The 20,480-nt window shown below is 31.6% G+C and overlaps 1 protein-coding gene across 2 annotated transcripts in view; it reads left to right on the top strand.

Moving 5' to 3' along the window:
- Positions 1 to 20,480, top strand: part of PIK3C2A_1 (Phosphatidylinositol 4-phosphate 3-kinase C2 domain-containing subunit alpha) — an 88,458-nt gene that overhangs the window by 55,870 nt on the left and 12,108 nt on the right. The window contains exons 20-28 of one of the 2 annotated variants that reach the window (XM_051218327.1): positions 386 to 478; positions 2,030 to 2,173; positions 3,735 to 3,860; positions 4,605 to 4,774; positions 6,164 to 6,395; positions 7,189 to 7,295; positions 9,122 to 9,466; positions 13,208 to 13,283; positions 15,750 to 15,998. In XM_051218327.1, coding sequence (XP_051074179.1) covers positions 386 to 478; positions 2,030 to 2,173; positions 3,735 to 3,860; positions 4,605 to 4,774; positions 6,164 to 6,395; positions 7,189 to 7,295; positions 9,122 to 9,466; positions 13,208 to 13,283; positions 15,750 to 15,998 — 1,542 coding nt within the window. Of the gene's footprint in view, positions 1 to 385; positions 479 to 2,029; positions 2,174 to 3,734; positions 3,861 to 4,604; positions 4,775 to 6,163; positions 6,396 to 7,188; positions 7,296 to 9,121; positions 9,467 to 13,207; positions 15,999 to 20,480 lie in introns of both variants that reach the window. The other variant, XM_051218326.1, reaches the window with a different exon arrangement.

The following is a 20,480-nucleotide window of genomic DNA, read 5'->3' as shown; positions in this document are numbered from 1 at the left end:
TAGTTCCATAGAAATCTTTTGTAAAATCGATTAGCTGTAAACAATTGGCATATGCTTGTTATTTCATGATTATTGATTTGGCATAGTCATCATGTATAACCAGCCGGCTGTTTAGATCTAACATTTCAATGTTATCATGACAGTCCTTAGTTTTAGTTATCTGTACGGTGTGCAGTAGTTTTAAACCAGGATATCTCAAAGGTTCAATGCATTTTTTTGGTTTTCAATGTTTCTTCGATTAGTTTTAGACTATGTTACATGTCACCCTAAAATGTATAAGCTTTACCTCTTAAAAAACTACATTCATATACATATGCATATGTGTAAATGCGAAATAGCCAGATATAGTTTTGATTCATTTTCAATGTTTTCTTTTCTTTTTAAGGCTTGTTCTTACTTTACATCATTCACTTGTCCATTGAGACTTGTATTTCATGCATTGGATGCCGGTACTGAACCATTTATGGTTATGTTTAAGGTAAAAAAATCTCCCCGATACTTATGGTTTTTTACAGAGTTAATTATTTGATTAATTATTCATAGGATGCACCTATGTATATATAATTTTATGGTTTTATAAATTTTAGAATTATCACACACAATTTTTTCGTATTTAAATTCTAAAGAAACCTGACTTGCATCTTAAATTTAATATAGACCATTAAGCATGTATATATTGTTGTCGTTTGCTCATATCTGTGTCGTAGGCCCAAGGATATCACATTAGACTGAAAACATATGGTCTCGTTACTATGTATGATGATCCAAAATCCTCTCTCATACATTATACTTATTTACAACACTTTAACATTCTAAACTCATAACTCCGCCATGATGATACATATCCAATTTTACTGTTATATGTAAACTTGACGATTATTTCGATTTTAAAATATCGTAGTTTGTAAGCAGCTGATGTGAAATAAGATGAATTCACGTTATTCTACCTAGTTCTTTGTTCTTGCTCCATTCAAGATAATATGTCTTATTAGATGTCTATACTACTTTAATAAAAGCTAATTCTATCTACTGAACGGTTCCGAAAATCTGTTGTGTCTAGTCGTTGCAAAAGATTTTATGAATATTATTAACTATTTTTTCGATAAACATTCAGCAATAAATCATGTTTGTTTTGTGAATTTGTATCTTTTAACTACTTGTGAGTAGTTAAATTTAAAGTTTTAGCAATTTTGACTGAACTGAATATTTCATTTTATGCTTCTACTTTCTGAAGTTACAATTGGTTCGTTGTGTTAAGGTTCATTTTTGTAAATGTACGCGCAATATCTGATGCATATTAGATTACTTCATAGTTTTGTATAAAATTTTTATCCATATCTAGCACACTTGCCTTACGAAATCTGGAAAATATCATGTATGTAAACATCAGAAGGCTATGGGTCAAATGGGTTTCCAAATAATTTTTGTCGATTGTAATGCAGTTCCTTTGATTCAACATTATTGTTATCCACCGATAGTGTCAATAAATATAGACTATTTTTTATCTTACTATAACTGATCATCACTGAGTTAGAAGCAACTTCATACTGTCTAGGCCTTGGTTGCAATACAGTTTTATCAGCCAGATTGAAGTATTGAGTGTTACATTTTATGATAAGAGATAGGAGAGATACATATCTAATCTAGTATAATCAAATTAACTAGAATTTGTGCATGTATTCATTCACCAGTTATTTCAATATCAAATAAGCAAAACTAGTGGATGCTTTTTTATTATTCCTTGTATCATGATGTTTAGCTATTGTGGTTTATTTGTCAATCTATTCACGTTATTATTTTTATTGATATTTTTAGTGGATCAATGTTAAATCACCATTGAAAACCTAGAAGCACTTGACGGCCGTTCCATCCTAGTATGGAACTCCTCAGCATTACGCGTGGTGATCTAACATTGATTGATTCATGTTCTCACTCAAAACTCAACAATCTCCACAAGCCTATATTGATAGTTATTATTTTTAAATTTATTTATTATTATCTACAATTTTTTCATTGTGTTTTCGTTAAGGTTGGTGATGATTTACGTCTGGATAGTTTAATCTGTCAGCTGACTTTTCTTATGGATCGAATATGGTTAGATGCTGGATTAGATTTACGCATGATTCATTTTCGTATTCTGCCAACCGAAGAACAAAAAGGTTTTATTGAATTGGTAGGTGCGAAAACAGTAAATTTTGTCTCCCGTCCGATTTTTTTATTTTGACATGCTACATAAAGTTCATTGACAGACAGTAACAACGTAGAACTTCCTTCATACGTACATCAGTTCGAGTTGCCATACCACATTAGCACAGAGATATAATTGTTAATTCGAAACCCATAGTGGTAGAGGTAGTAAAAGTATGAACTGTAATCGGAGAGATTAGGGTTTGAAGATGTTATTCAAGGAGTATAATCCAGTGAAATAAATTTGGAAAGAGGAAAAAAGGGACATGAAGAATTCAGAATATTATAACTTTGGAGAACACAAAGAGTAGATTCACCTGTGTCATTGCAAACGATTTCGAGTTGTCATTTAAGGTCTCTAATCATCGGTTGCTATCATCTCGTGGATCCCAACCAGGTAGTCTACACCTGCGAACATGACTCAGTCCACTTGTCAGTGACTTCATGGATTTGTGCCATATTGGATGATGAAAATCCATCATATATCATCTTTGGTTCATTAATGAGTGATATGCGAAACTAATTGTATTGAACTAGTTTTGATTAACTAAATCAAAACTATTAACATCCGTGAATCTATATTTAACTGTATGATTTATTGTTCATCATGTACTTGTACGTCAATCAGCATTATATTAGATTTTATATTGTGTAATGGATTCAGAGCATTATGTCAATTCAGACTGTTAGTGTGTCTCAGATATGAATAGATCTATTTTTCACTGTTTTCTGGTTTTAAATGACTTGTCAGTTATCGTCAGTGTAAGTTTAGTAAAAATCGAACATTTGGATAGTATTAATCAACATTAGTTAGGGGATAATATATTATTAGGAAGTTCTGCTTCTATTTTGAAACTTCTTGATAATTTGTCTATCATGGATCGATGAATTACAGGTCTCACTATACTCGTAATACCGTTCGATCATTAAAGACATAACCAAGCTTTCCACTTGAGAATCTTATGTTTGGTCCTATTTAGGGATATAGATTTAAAATATCTTAAACTAGAATGAAAACTACCAAATAATCTTGCTTACTTTTAATTGGTTTTGCCACAAATTCCTCTAGTATCCTAGTGAAAATTGATGATCATAAATGTTGCTCGAGTCTAAAGTAGAACAGTAACTTCTTACAGATGTTCGTTGGCTGTTGAATCATCTAAAGAATTGATTGAAATAAAGAATCTAGCTAATTATACTTTAACTCATTGATATGAAGGAATCATACTAATTATGATAAAGAAACTCGATCTCATGATCAAACTGATAAAGAAGTTTGATAATAGAGCTTACTAATATGTTTAATAGCCCTCAATTTCTGATAATTTTATTAGCCGATAATCGTTTGTGTAATTTATGTGGTTGACTCTATAAGATATTGATTGATAATATCGGTGAATTTTCATATTTGCACATAGATTATGCTTGTTCAAAATATATGCAATCAATTAGTGATCTGCATAGTTTTACATTCTTTATTACAGATTATTATTCTAAATGCATTCAGAAAAAATAAACTATTGTTTTCTGTATATTTCTTATATCAGGTTTCAGAATGTAGTACACTTCGACAGATTCAACAACAAGGTGGTGGTTTAACTGGACCTTTCAAAGAAGGTGTTATCACGAAATGGTTGCAATCACAAAATATTACTGAATTGGATTATAAACGAGTTAGTTAATTTAATGAACTCAATAATGATGATTTACTTATGTTAACATTGCTATTTAATACATATCAGATGATTTACATTGTCACTAAATATGAGGATTTATACTGGTAAGATTTATCGAAAGTAACCATAGTATAGAACTTTTGTCTTTCACACGTCCAGAAGCGTCTCTGCTTAGTATTCAAATGCATTTATAGAGTAAGAACTATAGAAAAAACGTTTTCACACAGTCAGTTTATCAAATCATATTTCAATGTTCACTAGTGATCTGTTCAAGGAGCATTGTTTTTTATGCAGGTTTCATTTTGTTAAAAATAGTTCTATGACGACATAGTTGACTACTAGTGATCTGGATATACAACAGCTTATCAATATATTCATTACTCACAATAGTACTAATGAGATAGTATCACACATTTTTGACACGTAAACGTATTCTTTTATTATCAATACAATAATATCTATTTGTCAGCCAGAGATTATCAAGTTTGACGAATTTCATTGTAATCATGAACCGATCTAACTCAGATCACCATTGAAAAACTGGAAGCACTGAACAATCGTTTCGTCTTAGTACGGGACTCCCCAACAATGAGCGTTCACGGCCCACATGATGATAGATTTCTCTATTTCTAATCAATCGACTTAGTTATGCTTCACATTGCATGTTGACATAATTTCTGTTATGATAATGTTGATTGATTACATTAGTGATTGTTTATTATTTTTTTCTATTATAAAAAGGCTTTAGATAATTTTCTACGTTCATTAGCTGGATGCTGTGTAGCAACGTATATACTCGGTGTCGGTGATCGGCATAATGACAATATTATGATACGTTATTCTGGCCATGTATTTCATGTTGATTTTTCTAAGGTATTTGGAAATAGCCAGACATTTGCTGGTATTAAAAGGTTTGTAAATATATGTGTACATATTATTTCTGTTTTTTTAAGATATAATGTAATTATTGAGTGTGTTTTTTTGTATTACAATGTCTGTGTAGAAACTCAAGATAAGTGTCATCCTACGGTTGGTTTAGTTAATTGGATTCGAGCTAGTTTTGTAATTGTAAATTGATTCTTGGGTGATTGAATTTCTCAATCCGATATGTAGCAACAGTGCACCTCTTTTATACTCTCATTGAAGAATGCTTAGGTAGACAAGGGATATAATACTTCTAAGATAAGTTATTAATTCTAATTTCTCTTCTTAAGAAAGGAGAACATATGTGCATGGAAATATAGACACATGGAATAAAACAAAATAAACACATCTGTGAAACTTTCGTGGATCAAATGCCATATTTCTCATACTAGAACGAAACAGTTATCTAATACTTTCTCTTTACAATAGTTCTGCACTTGGTACCAAGGCAGGACCAACTTTAATTTAAACTAATCAATAAAAAATAGGACTGAAATTCTTTGTGTAAGCTACAGACAGTTAAACGGGTATACGTTATGTCTTGTAGGTGTACTCCTCTCCTTGTGATGACTACAAACGTCTACAGTGTTATGAAAACGGTAAAAATTTATTTTCAATAACTTAATCTCCAGTTATTTGAGTTATAAATCTATTAATTTTGTTTTATACTAAACAAAGTGTGACATATACGTGAGAGTTCTGACTAACTCAGTCGCTGCTATACATCACGGCTTACGTAATTTCCTGTTATGTGGTCACTAAAGTTGAGCGGTCATTAAATATGAGGAGCAGAAATAAATAAAACAGTGAACTATGATTATTAGATTTAAATTATAGGAATCTAATACAACTTCAGATAAAAAGAAATGTCTTAGTAATGCAAGAACATTCATAACCATACCATGTGTGTTGAAATCGTTGATTAAATAGTAAAAAACATTTCATGGGGAGACGAATATGGGGTTTAGGGTAGGACTTTGTAAATTGTAGTCAACAAAACGAGATCAACTTTTGGTTATCACAGCAAACAAACAAGCGAACTGATTACCTTTTCAAAACACAGATTAGGTTTCTTCTAAATGATATCAATGTCATAAGTTATCACTTTATTAGTAAATTATCCTGTTTGGTATTAAGTTAAGTGAATTCATAAACATTATTTTCATACACTTTTCACATGTATCCATTAGTTCTGCTTCATCGACATCTCTTTACATTCTCAGCAAAATTGATTAATTAGCATTATATAATAAGTTATTTGATTTATACATTATTGCATTAATGACCACTATATAAAATGTCCTATTTGTGTTTCCGTTCACCATTATTTTCCGTTTATGACATATGATTTACTATTTATCAACTTTTTTTCACAGAGATCGTGTACCTTTCGTGTTGACACAAGATATGTTACACGTGTTAAATACCTATTCTAAAGATGTAACAAATTTACCGTATGGTGTAAATAATTCATCGGGATTTGGTTATACACCAGGTCATGGGTCTAGTCATTCACAACAAGGTGTACAAATCTTTATTGACAGATGTTGTGAAGCTTATAATTTACTAAGACATCGTTCATATCAACTGATTTCATTGCTTGAATTAGTAAGTGATATGAATAAATGTTGATAATATTTTATTTGAATTCCCGGTATTGTCTTAACTGTTATGTGGTTGAGATTATGTTGTCTAGTTTGATGTTATATTTTTTCCGTTTAAAATTGAAAACCTCATTTCGGATAATAATTTAGTATGGTTAGTTGGGAATCACCATTAAAACTGGGCAATACGAATTCAGCTGATTTTTTACACTTTCTCAACCCAAATCTATCTAACATTATTCAGATTGTGGTTACTATTGGGATCTAGGACTCATTTTTCGTCTTATTTAGGGCTTGTCACCTTGACCCATTTCGATCTGTGTTTGTGTTCCCACTGGGACTTGAACCTAGTACTTGTCGTTCCATGCGCCAACATGTTATCTACACGTCAATCCACTCAAGATGAACATATATTAATAGATGTTAACCACTTTTGGTTTTTAATATCACCAAGAAAAAGATGCAAACTCTGACAAATAAATATGTCGATTTTTGTTATCATCAATCTTAAAAATGTTACAGTCATTTTCAAAGGATTAATAGATGTTTAACAGTTATGCTGTATCTTCTAATGACTAAATCCATTTATATGCTACAGTCTTGGTCGAAGATGACTTGAAATTCGAGTAAATTTTCCAATACTATGTGCTGAGATAACATTAACTGATGCACATATGTGTTAGGTTCTCTGTTAGTTATAACTGACTAAATCTTTGTGGTATAATTATCACAGTTTTTTTATCCCTTATATCTGTTATTTACTTCTTAATTTGATTTTTTTTCTTCTAATCACAAAGAGTTTATCAATGAATATACCAGGATTGAATCGTGACTGTATTCGATTTGTTTTAAGAGCACTACGATTAGAATTGAATGATCAAGAAGCGAGTCAATATTTTACTGAGTAAGACAAAAATTATTTCTATTATTACCGTTATCTTCTTTTAATAAAATGGTCCATGTGAAGTGCACTATGATGATGAATTCATTTAAAAAATAGTTCATCAATAAAATGATCTGGCGATCGTTTTGTAATATTACGAACGTTTTCTGTCTGGTACTTGTGGTGGCATCTAATTGAAAAAATGTGTCAGCTGAACTTTCCATATAAATGAATCAGTGAATTTCCCTTCACTAAGTGATTGCTAATTAGTACCCAAATCCTTGGCCGTGTATTTGAATCTGACCGATTTTTTTCGACCCGGTTTTAGTGTTAAGAGCAAATTATTTGATATCACGTTGTGATTTGATTAATGTTAAGTGGTTGGTTACAATCAAAGCGGAGTTGTGAGTCTGAATTTTATACCGATTGGCATTACTCAACTTTGTGTATCTACAGCTACGATCTGAATGACTCTATGTTGACTTTTTTTAACTGATATAAATACACTTTTACCGGGTAGCACTGTTCCTTTGGAAACGATAAATCTATTGACGAGCTCCACGTTGCATCGAACGCAGGTGTCTGATTTCCAATTTATTTCAAGTTTCGAATATACATGTATTTTCCGAATTAAAATATTCAAGTCATTTGTAAGTTGAGTACTGTGATTCAAGTATAGTCCAACCAAATTTACTGATAGTTAATAATTAGTATGCAGTAAAATCATTTATTCGATCTCTCCATAGGTTACCAGTATCCATATTGTATGTCAAGGGAAAACAAATGATTCATCTTTTCTATTGTACTCTATTCCTCTATATTTGAAAAGCTCGTACAATAATGTACGTTGAATATTTAACGACATAGAAATACAAATAAGAGTTTACGATTTACACATAACTAAGTCATACAAAATAAGAGGTATAAAAGAATAATCAATTAAAAGTAACTAAACAATATGACATGTAACAACAATTAATGAGAGTTTACAATTAGAGGGATATAAAAAAACAATTATAGAAGTATTTAATAATTATATAGTAAAAGTATAATAATGATTTTCTTATGATAGTTCTGTAAGTCCATTATTGACAACCTGCTTGAATATCTGGACTACCTGTTCCTGTCATCCCGATATTTCAACAAGCTAACTGATTTTCTTTGTTTTGACACATCATTATGTCTATTAATTTCATAACCTATTCAGCCACGTTTATAAAAGGTTTATGACCATTCGCTGTAGAAGTTACAAAAAAGTACAATCAGATACATCGTGGTGACTGGCAGTATGCATTGAAAATAATGAACATTATTCAGATGTCGTTTCCTGAACTGCTACGATCTAACTGGCGATCACTCAATATTTACTGTCAGGATCGATCACAAAATAGGAAAAGGAAACTTGTTGGAATACTTTGTGCTGAAAATTCTATATTATACCAAACATATAATATTGAATAAAGCCATTAATAATAATAACAATAATCTTTCACAAATCCAAACTAATATATTAGTCAAATAATCTCATTCATGTATAATGTTCAGTTGCTATTAATTTACAGAATACTCATCGATTAACTATACCAGCAACTATGAAATGCAGGTTCATGGCCTTTTTATACAGCTTCCATGTGTCTTACTATTGCAAAACATTCATTTGATTGCTTTGTGGAATGGAAATAGAAATTCGTATTTATTGAACATGTACGACAAACTAATCAGTCTTCTAATGATAATTATAGTAACGTAGATAAAGATCACTGGTCGATTTACATTTTATTCGTTTTCGTTCCAATGATTCACCAATTCGCGTTTTATTTTTTTAACTAACTCATAATTTTTAACAGATTAGTTCGTAAGACTTTACACTCAAAATCTTCTAGTCTGAACTTTTTTGTACATGGATTGGCTCAAGTTAAACAAGCTTCTCATGGTGGAGGTGTTTCTGGCACAAATACAAATGCATCTGACAATAATTCCCCTCCAATCATAAACAATCAATTTGATAATCATTGGAATACAGATAATAATATGAATAGTAACAATAATAAAAGAGTTAACAACAATAATTCAAACATTAGTGGTAAATTGGTTAATGATTCAAAGACTCGATCCCCTCCGACTATAAGTAATTCTCTTTCAAATTACAATGGAACTGGACAAATATTTAGTTTTAACCCGAAACGCTTCACGTAAGTCTTCTCATATAAATATTATGTATATGTTCAATTAGAATACTAGCTCAAAAACTTTAAAATAATGATGATTCCTTTCTTGAGTTATTATTGGTCATAATCAAACACTCTGGGATTAGTTTATGAGAACATTAAATAAGTCGATGTTTCAATGTTGCTTCGTTTTGAATATGGTAAAACGTACTTATTTGTACAATTTCAAATGTTTCCTCTATTTCTACGCATTAGTTCATTTGAAACAATCTACACTAAAGATTCATTTTAGTGAATGGTTTAATACTTAAAGATTTCAATCATTTGTGAAAAAAGACATTTGAAGGAAGTTTTCTACAGTCATCTCTCTTTAAAGTTGTAAAATCATGTTGTTGGTTACTAGAAAAGAAACCGATATTTATTGGATCGGAAATACGTTTCATACTTTGTCTTGTTCTCCTAACAGAGTTAGATCGTTGTTTGTTTTTCAAATCTCAAATTTTATCGAAAAAGACTAAATTAAATCTCAATCGAAAGAAAGCATTCCAAAACCAAGCCTGTGTTTTTATAAAGTAAACTTGTACTTTTCGAATGAGTATCCTTGGATTAGTTTACTGGGATATGTAATATAACATCGAACTGTTCTTTTTTCTTGTTATGGCAAAATAAAGAGGGATTTCTTTCTGGAACCTTTTCAAGCATCTTCACAATAGGCTAGGCTTTGAATTATGTCTTTAGGTATTTGTCGTTCTATAACATTTTTTTTATGTCATTGATATATTTTCCTCAGCAATTCAAATGAATGACGAGAATAATTCAGTATACTTTGGCTCAATGAATAATTTCTTTAATCTTTCCTCAAACTCGTCCAAAGTTTTCCTTTTTTTCTCCACAAAAAAAAGAACGTATTTGAAGAATAACATTTCCTCATCAAATTCTTATCATATATTTTCACCAGACATAGTTTGTCGCCTAAATACTGACGTTTACTACTTCTGGTACCTTTCATTTTAAGTTGCTATGGTTTTACTTATGTATAACTCCTTATGAGTGATTTGATAAGCATAATTTATTTTTGAGAAAACCTAAGATAGTGTATTCTTTTTTGTTTCATCTATGTATTGGCAATCGGTAAAATGTATAATGCAATACAGCGAGTCATTATTCTGCTAAGCAAAACAATTTAGAACAGTACATTTAACTATGAAGCGATCAATCATTTTATCTAATTCATACTCTTTTAAATTTAAATCAGAACATTTCGGCTAGATGATTAATGTGGTGATGGGCTCATAGTTGTATGCTTGTTATTGACATTATGATCTGATACAACACTCGAATAGTCAAATAGAACTTAAGTTTGTTTACCATTTTGCTGTGATAGTTTGTGACAGGTTCTCAATTAGGAGAGAGCCGTTTGAATAAAATTTCCATTTCCCGTTTTTCTTCAAATTCAGTCTCATTCTTTTATGCGCAATTAAATAAGTTTTAGGTAGAGTTATGATCGACAAGCAAATAAACGTTTCTAAGTGGGGAATGGTTTATTAGGAAAAAAAATATTTCATCTCGAGGTACGTAAAAAAATATTTTTATAAATGCTACATCTAAAATGAAACATATTTTTTCTTAGTTCTAATTTTGACGTTTTTATTTAAGTAGGAATAATGATGGACACTAGTTTACGACTTATACACATCTAATCTACGTCGCGTATACTAAGGTTTATTAAAGCCTTAGCCGTACGAAAATGCAAACCCCCTTTGTGTATTCAAAAACGATTAAATGTAAACTCGGTGATATGAAGTTATCGTACTATCATTGATCCACGTCTCTGAGAAGTCACATATTAAAACTATACAGTCAATTTTTTATGATTGCCTACCTGAACTCCAACTGAGTTTACAGTTTGTAAAATATTTTATGAAGTATTCTAATATTTATGGATATTTTTTAAAATATGTGTATATATCATCTTTTAGTTCATCTGTAATTCATTTTTCTATTGCTGAATTACTGTAAGAGCAATAAAAATACGAGGCATCAAATTATTCATTGCCTTTTAACGATGGTTAAACTAAAAATTTCAAAGTGTATTTTGCACTTGATTGAATCAAATGTCTAACCTTATCAGTAGTTAATCGTTTTATCATTATTATTATTATTATTATTATTATTATTATTATTATTATTATTATTATTATCTAAAGATGATTATACGGATTTTTTTTCTAGAAAAATAATTGAGGTTCACCTTTTTTATTTTCAAAAAATAAATTTATAATTATTATGATAATTTAATAATTATGTTAATATCAGAGTGGTTGAACTTCATTGATATTTTGTAAGGAAAATTTTTGAAAAGTAAGTGAGTAGGGTGAATCAGATTACTTACCATACTTTGTAATTGCAGTATAAAAAGATGAAAATGAATTGTTTTTCCTTTATAGTATTTGAATTTTCTTTAATAACATCGACTCTTGTCACTTGGACAATAAAAACACTTCTTTTCATTATAATATCTTCCTTTCTAACTATTAATAATAGAGTATAAGAATAAGACACCACTGACTAGTTAGCATTTTGGCTGAAAAGTAACATTCTAGTATTTTGATGAATAACGTTCATCAAAATTAAAGTACTTAATAGATACAATTAGTATTTCTCTACGGACTTAACAATACATAGTTGTTCTTTAGAAAATCAGTTGGATCACGCTTCCAATTATTAGTTTTTTTTAATAAAAAAAACTCGAATTAGAAATATCAGTAAAAGTACTAGGTTCTTAAGGTAACAAAAAACAATCTGTTCGACTCCCCATATAAATAAACAGATCAAATGCACTATTAGTCATTAGTTTATATAAATAATAATTTTATTTCACATACATAGTAGTTCTCTTTATCAGCTTGAAGAGAGCTAGAGCAATCATTTGAGCAGAATAGGATGAATTCGTTTGATTTCATTTGGTCCTTGTCAACTGCTTACAACCTGTTATATATAAAAATTATAATTACGAATTGGATTTAAATTAATTTCATGAAAGAGTTTATTTAGAAGTTACTATGATCGCACATCAGTATAGTTTAGCAAGGGTGTACTTAAATTTAATAGACTGAATAAAATATTGTAAATATATACCTCCTTACGTGAAAGAATATTCTAGAACATTGATAGTAACAAAAGTACAAAGAGGTAGAAACAGGTTGTTACGTATTGAGTAAACATTGATAATAAGTAATAATAAAATGAGTAAAGCACCGTAAATAAAAACAAGATTGCTAATCTAGAAGACAGTTGGAATGGAAATACGTGATGATGTGATTAATTGAAAGAAAGATTTGAACAAAATTTTATGATGCATCAAAGGAATATTTGTCACCAAGGTAATAATAGAATAACAACCAACTCCTTATGAACACATAAATCAAGATCTTAACGCCTGATAACAACGGCTTCAGGAGAGTGGAGTTTGGATACTTAGTAATAACATTAGGAGATTGGATTTATGGTTTTTGAATGCCACAGGTTGTAAGCGGCTGACGAGAAGCAAATAAAAAAAATAATTTTTTAAAAAGAAATTGGCCTAATCAAATAACTGCCGATTTATTTCAAGTTATCAAATGTTATTTGCATTTTTTAATATCATTGTACTTAATTCCTGACTTGTTTTCATTTTTATCGTTTCCTTTCTTTTTCCATATTTGTATATGTCTATTTGTTTCTACCTCATATTCAATAATAAAACTATCAATATCATATTGACAGAAATGACTCAGATGGAACTATTGATGCGATTGTGGTGGAAATTGCGGTGAAAAAGAAAACTGATGATAAACATTCCGTGAGTTCGATTAAGTGTGAGGAAATAAGTGAGAGAGCATTTGATGAGTTTGCTTTTCTTCCATGTTTCCTTTTTGTTCTATAATCTGTCCCATAATCACAACGTAGAACCTGACATGAATGTGTTTCTGTCCACGATGCCACACTTCACATCGGATTAGAGTGAGTGTTGGTATGAAACGGTGGATGATAACCAGTAATATGAATTTCTGTGGGAAACCAAAATTTTAAAAATAGTTTAACAAGAACTATTTGAACTAAAGCGTGAATAATGTGGAATGAAATCAAGCACAATATTTAAAGGAAGAGAGAAAAGTAAAACGGGACCGTGTTACTGTGCCATGTTGCCTAATGTTTCCAAACCGAGATCATAATTATCGTTCTGAATTTAACTAGAAGCCCATATCTTTCTACACGGCTCAGACCGGCGACCACCGACTGCATAAACCAATGACATGTTTTCAGTTGGCGGCTCCTAACGTTTTTCTAACTAATTTTTATGCTAACGTACAAAATCAGAACCGACGGCCAATAGGGCTAGACAATATATCTTTCAACCACGTCATTCGATATTTTATGTACTTCTTTAACCTAAACCTCTACACCTAAGTTCGATATTATTAAATTGGTGGCATCATCATACTTAACCATTTCTTGTGAAATTCCCATGATCAGAATAACCACACCCTTCTCATGTTTCCCCTGATTACATTGGTCATGCTTCATTGCTTTCAAACAATAGAGAGGAACCTACTGCATGGTATACTCACCCTTTGATGAATATTACCCCTGAGTTCACTAAAGTCTAATAGGCTTTATGTATTCGTGGATAAATCTTGTCAGTTGCAGATAATTGAGATGTTTTACACATCTGACCACATCTCTTTCAATCATCAAACGAATCGTTGACTTAGACGAGTTTCGAAGCAATATTTTCCATTCAGATGAAGAGAATCTCATTCCAAACATCTTTGTATTACAACATACTGTGTTCAGAAAGCTTACATTCGTCATCTGGTAAAAAGAAATACGTCATTTGATGAATACTCTAATTTGTCTAGACGCTTTTCGGTTGATGGGTTAATCTCTTTAAAAGTTTGACGGATAAAGCGCTTTATTTTAAACGATATGTAGGACAACATTTAATAAGTCGGAGATAGTGAACGAATATCACTTGACGTAGCTAGTTCCATTAACAGTTCACTGTGAACTCTAACTTGATTCGTAGTGTACGTTATAAAGAACCTTCAATGGGTTTAAATATTTCTCCAGTGTGCATTGCTATGACAAATACTGTCATAAAATCTATCGATAAACAAAGTTATGTATAGTCTTCTGTTCGTGGAATGAGACTACAGTTAGACGATACTATGTCTAAGTTCAAGAACCTCTAGTGAATGATGTATATCTATTCATTTTGTATACATGTGTCTTTATTGGGTTTACTGTTTTAGAGAAGTCTCTAAAAAGTCTTCAGATACACGAAGGATGAACTGATCTGGTTTTGTATTTTACTTTCTTGATGTTAGGTGAATAATCATACTTAATTTATGCCTCGGAGAAACACGGTTACCTAGTCTTTTTTGTGTGATGTGAATATTAATAGTAAGATATCGAGAGACCAAGGATAGCATTTGTCCGCGCTGTTTTATAAGACATTAGAGATAACATGGGAAACATGAAAGTAAACAGTTGACGAGCCCTTGTGTTAATGAAGGTGAGTAAGGGATTAGCACTTTTCCCTTACTTATATTGTTGTAGAATATTTATTTTTGAAAAAACTAACCAATCATCAAAAGTATTGTCGACTCATTAGAGCGACTCTGAATAACGGTTGAAAACTCTTTAAGAGTAGCTATCTCTATAATATTGGATCCCTACTTCTTGAAATCTTGCCACTGGAGCTGAAAATTCACGAGGAAGGTAGTTGAAAACCAATCTTTTCTAATCTATATATCTGTCTCCAATATAGTAGCTTCACTGGAGGTGCTAATTATCCGTGGGAAACAACCGTCTGCCATTGTATTTCGGTGAAGTCGGTAGTACCATTTTGTTTTACAATCTGAAAGTTTCTTCACTAGGTCAAACTAACCTGTTTGTCATGACAGGACTTCAGTAAACATGTTTGCAGTTCATTTTGGCCACTAAGATATGCCAGTTTTACCCATATATCAATGTAACATCTATGACGAGGTCTGTAATGTACACGTGTTATTTTTCACGTCTTACATACCTGAAGTCGTTGCATACATTGTTCTTTCTAAAGCTTTCTTGGCTATCGTAATACACTTCAACTATTGATTTGGTGTAAATGTATTATGAAACTTACCTTCATACTTTACACTTAAAGCTACTGTAGAGTTATATTTGAACATAATTTTCGAATTGTTTCATATATATTTTGTAAAGTAAATCGTTTCTTTTTTGATATATTTATTTGATAGTAATTTATATTTCGTTCTTATAGGATTATTACTTCCCAATGAATGTTTGGCGGGAAAATTGTCGAGTTCCAACTAGAGTTTATCGTCGTGTTTCAGATTTAGAAGAATTAGAAACGCGATTGCAAGAACGTTTTCCAAATTCAGCTGTTACTAAAACTGTGTCGCATATCATGAATGCTTTAAATTCAATAAGTATTAGTTCTACACGATCTCAAGATCATGTGCAATCTTTAACAGACAGCTTACTTTCAGATGATGATATTGTGTCCAAAGTAAGAAGTTAGATAATTATTTTCTTTGTCATCTACTTTTTATTGGGTTTTTGATAAGAGTTCATTTCGTCTTGACGTTAAATGTCAGTAAATCCTAGCTTTTGATGGTATTCAGAAACGTGATTGCTTTTAATGCGCGTTCTAGAAATGAGAAACCACAAAAAGCAACTGTAATATCCTATCAATAAATGTGATCAGTAAGTCAGTTATTAGCTACGTAGCATCTGACGCATTTGTGTATCGCTTCAGGTAACTACATCACATTAGCACATCGTGTTAAATGCCAAATTGATAGGAGCAGTAACAGTTTAACAACCATTCCTACTTAAAACTACTTGATATTTTAGAAAGTTGTAAAAATCTCCATATTGTGAATGGGAACAACATATGTAATATTGTTTTCAATTAAATCCTCAATAGGCTTTACTCTCATATACAGTAATATTTATTTATTTGACCGATCAAGACAGTTTCACTCAGTGATATCAGTGAACATAACAGTGCAATAAAAATAATAGATAAAAAATACAAATTGATAGTATGATTACAGGTGTACTAGTTGTGATAAGAATAATAAAGACTTGAATCTATGTTTCATTATAGCAAATAGATTAGTAACTTTATAAATAGATTATATAATAAGAAGTGTTCAGATAATTGGACAGTGAAGTGTATTTTTGGAAAAAAAAAGGGGTGAGGAAAGATAAATAAACAAAGAGTATGGAATAATAATAACAATAAAAATCCGTCTGTTAAGCCTAATCCGGCCAAGGAAGAGATAAAGATGTTACAAATTTTTTTATGAATACAGATACTTGAGCCAATAGGTCGAATTCCTATATTTCCTGCTTATACAAAAAGGAAAAAAAAAAAACAAAAATTCGTAAAAAAGGTTATTAGAATTATAATGATACTTGAAACATCAATCACAAAGTCGCTTTAAATCATTAATAAACGTGATGAAATTCTAGTTTTGAGCAAACATGAATATTTCTTTTGTAAGTCATCTCTTTTCCACACTATACTATAGTATAAACATGAATTTACTGATTATGAGGTGATTTATGGTATCACACTACATTATTTCTTGGTAACCATTTACTGCACGGCCATTTTTGTATTTTTTTTTCGAGTGAAATTTTTTTCATCCCTTTTTGAGAAAGTTTTCATCCACATCTTCTTGATATTGTTTTGTAAACCGGTCAGTACAAAAAATATTTGTCATTATATTTAAATCGTTGCATGGGAGGTGTTGGAAACTAAAATTGAATTTCGATACCGAAATATGTTGTATTTTAATGTATGATTGTCTTAATGTATAAACTAAACTCAATTGAATAAGGCGTTCAGTGCTAGTGTATAAGAGTATTTTATGAAAAAACTTATTTTTTGAAAGCCACATTTGAAGATTGTCTCGACATAATAACTGACTTACAGATAAATAACAATATAATTTAAAACAACAATTCATGCGCTTTATAAATCGAAAAATGTTAGCAAAGTACTGTCTAGTACTTTATTCTGAAACTTCACTATAGCCGCCTTTAAAAATGACGTTGGCAACGTACAATCCCAGTGTTTTCTTTATTTCTCACTTACTCGTACCAATAGTGTTTTGTTCGACAAATAATTTGCTGATATCCTACCAAAAGAAGATCTACCTAGCTATTTTGTATTGGTATAGTCAATTGTTCACTTTGCATGTATTTCATACAAGCTCTTTTCTCTGTTAAAATACATTTTTTTATCAGTATAGGGTTGTGGAGATTGCTGAGTTTCAATTGAGATCTTGAACCGATCAATGGTAAACTACCATTGGAAACCTGGGTTCGAGTCCCGCGTGCGGGATAGAGGAGACGTAGCTCCGAGGAGTCTCATACTAGGACAAAATGGCCATCCAGTGATTCCAGGTTTTCAATGGTGGTCCAACATTGTTCGGTTCATGATCATAATTGAAAATACATTTTTTTGTACATAATCATTTTCATTGTACAATAGCAGTTCACAATGTTTTCTTCATTTGAGATTCGTATATTGCCAGGAAATATGTCGGTGACAGCATTGCACAAGAATCCTCCAAACTGGTTAAAGTTCATACAAAGAGATACTAACAGCCGCAGCTGTTCTCATATGGGCATATCCAAATAGTGTTAATAGGAGAGACGGAAGACAGTTAGCAGTTCCAATGCAACTAACTATTAATAAGTGAACTTGAACTCCTTATTACATTTTAGTCAGTTTAATCTAACACTTATTGTTTGAAAAAAACAATTACTTTGACTTGTTCTAACTAGTTGGTTTATCTGAATATCTGATAAACAATCAATTTGACCAGCATAATGATACAATCATTAACTTTTAATTTAATTAATTATTGTATTAGTTGTTTGAGTATTTCCATTGAAGTTTAGGACTGCAGTTTATCACTCTCTTATTGATATATGTGCATCCTGTGCGGATTGCCTTGATATTGCCTCAAGTCACAAGCGTTATAAGCAGAGATGGATAGTGACTGTTAATGTAATTCAGAACTTGCGTTTCGTCTTATATGGTACTGGTCAGCTGGATGCACCTGCATGCCATATGAAACTGTTCAATTGCAGTCTCAAACATCAATGGGAGGACTGAAACAACAAAAATTAAAAATTGAATTAAAAATTCAATCCATTGCTGATAAGTCGTGTAGGTTGAACGCTATATTAGTTTCCAAAGCTATTCCCGTAACCCGCAGTCTAGAACTACACAGCGACTTGAACACCAGAGAGAAGACACAAGTATGAGAGAAAATACTTTATCCCAAGGTTCATTTAAGTACAGAAAATCAAGGGTATTTATAGATGTTGGCGTCTGTTAAATCAACATCATATTTCAGCCAATCCGTTAACGTCATATTATGCTACCAACCTATGGTAGCACGCCACGCTGGAATTCTCGAACGTTCCATCATACTCCGATTGGCTAGGGCCCTTCGGCTCCTTTTTGAGCCTCTGGAGGCTCCGTTGAAGTTCTCCGGAAGCCGACCCAACAATTGCACAAGCTAGTGGCTATGTGGACTCAGTAGCTAAATGGATAACGCGATGGGGTTTGAAGCGAATGGTACTGAGTTCGAATATCGGAGTGAACATCAACTATGGGTTGTAGGTGTATCCGGCTGACGAGTCCCGAATGAGACGAAACGCGCATCCTGGATGCCACTGCTAACGGGCATCCTTCACTACTTGTTTATTTTCATTTTATGCCTGCTTTGATATGCTTGACTCATAAAATATCAAACTATCTGATTTCAAATAAACCACTGATCAGAGTCAATATACAGTCAATAAACTTTTCTTACCTCAGATGTACTCACATACACACTTCTCTCTACATTTCACACCAAATGTCTCATACACACTACAGCAAATTCTTACTTTCAATACTGTCATAATGACTGGATGACCGTTTAGGATGTTAAACGGAATATGCCCATTGAGACATAAAGAAAGATTGGTTCAGCGAAGAGTTCTCTTTTCAGAGAATTCATTTTCAAAGCCGTACAATCGCAAAAATATATATACATATTTTCAGGTTAGAAATAATTCTAATAAACACGACGATAGTGGTAAAAAAATTATTCCAAACATGGTAATATTGAGGTAGAATTATATTGTCGGTTGTTATGCTAAGCCCATATAACTTATTCTAGCTTACGGAGAGGCCAATCTATTCATTCTACCTGAGTCACATTTAGACCTTATTAATTACTGGCTTATCAACCTTGACTGCTTTTATCTAAGCGTATGTGTGTGACCTTATCCCATTCATCACTTGTCTGTAGCTTATTTTTTGTTGGGCTATAGTGATCGATTAAATCGAGTTGGCTCACACGCTTTCTCCACTACACATCCTTTTGTTTCACATCCCTCTCTCTTCTTCGCTTCATTCGCTGCGATTCTCTGATTGTCTGTTCCGATCAACGAGTGTACAAAATACAAGTATTCAAAACTTCATTCTCGTATTTGACCTATTTAGTTCAGTTATACACTAACGCGATTTAAGTCAATAATTTTATACGAAGATTGACGAAATGTATATTTCAATATCAATCAAACATATGATATAATGGGAGTCAGATCCCGGGCCACTAAAGAATGAACAAAGGTATTAAGACATTATTTTTATCAGGGGAACTAATAATAGTTTTATTGTTAAGGGCTTGAAGATTCTTATGAAGACAAATAGGAAAATTCAAACTGAAAAAGGATGGCTCTGCACGATAAGATAAATTGTAGAAATTGATATGAAATGTAATCAGGAGGATCATAGAAACAGAAACAAACCAGTTGGAGGTAGAAGGGGAAGCAGATGGTTGAGAAGGAAGAAGAGTACGAAGAAAATAGAAAATTATGAGATAGTAAGACCATTGTAGAAAAAGAGGTTGTATCAATTTTGTTTGGACACATACTTCCAGTTTTTCCAGATGTATAGTGATTAATTCGGTGA

The sequence above is a fragment of the Schistosoma haematobium genome, chromosome 1 (assembly GCF_000699445.3).
Source record: "Schistosoma haematobium chromosome 1, whole genome shotgun sequence".
Lineage (NCBI taxonomy): Eukaryota > Metazoa > Platyhelminthes > Trematoda > Strigeidida > Schistosomatidae > Schistosoma > Schistosoma haematobium.
This window is presented reverse-complemented; position numbering and strand designations above follow the sequence as displayed.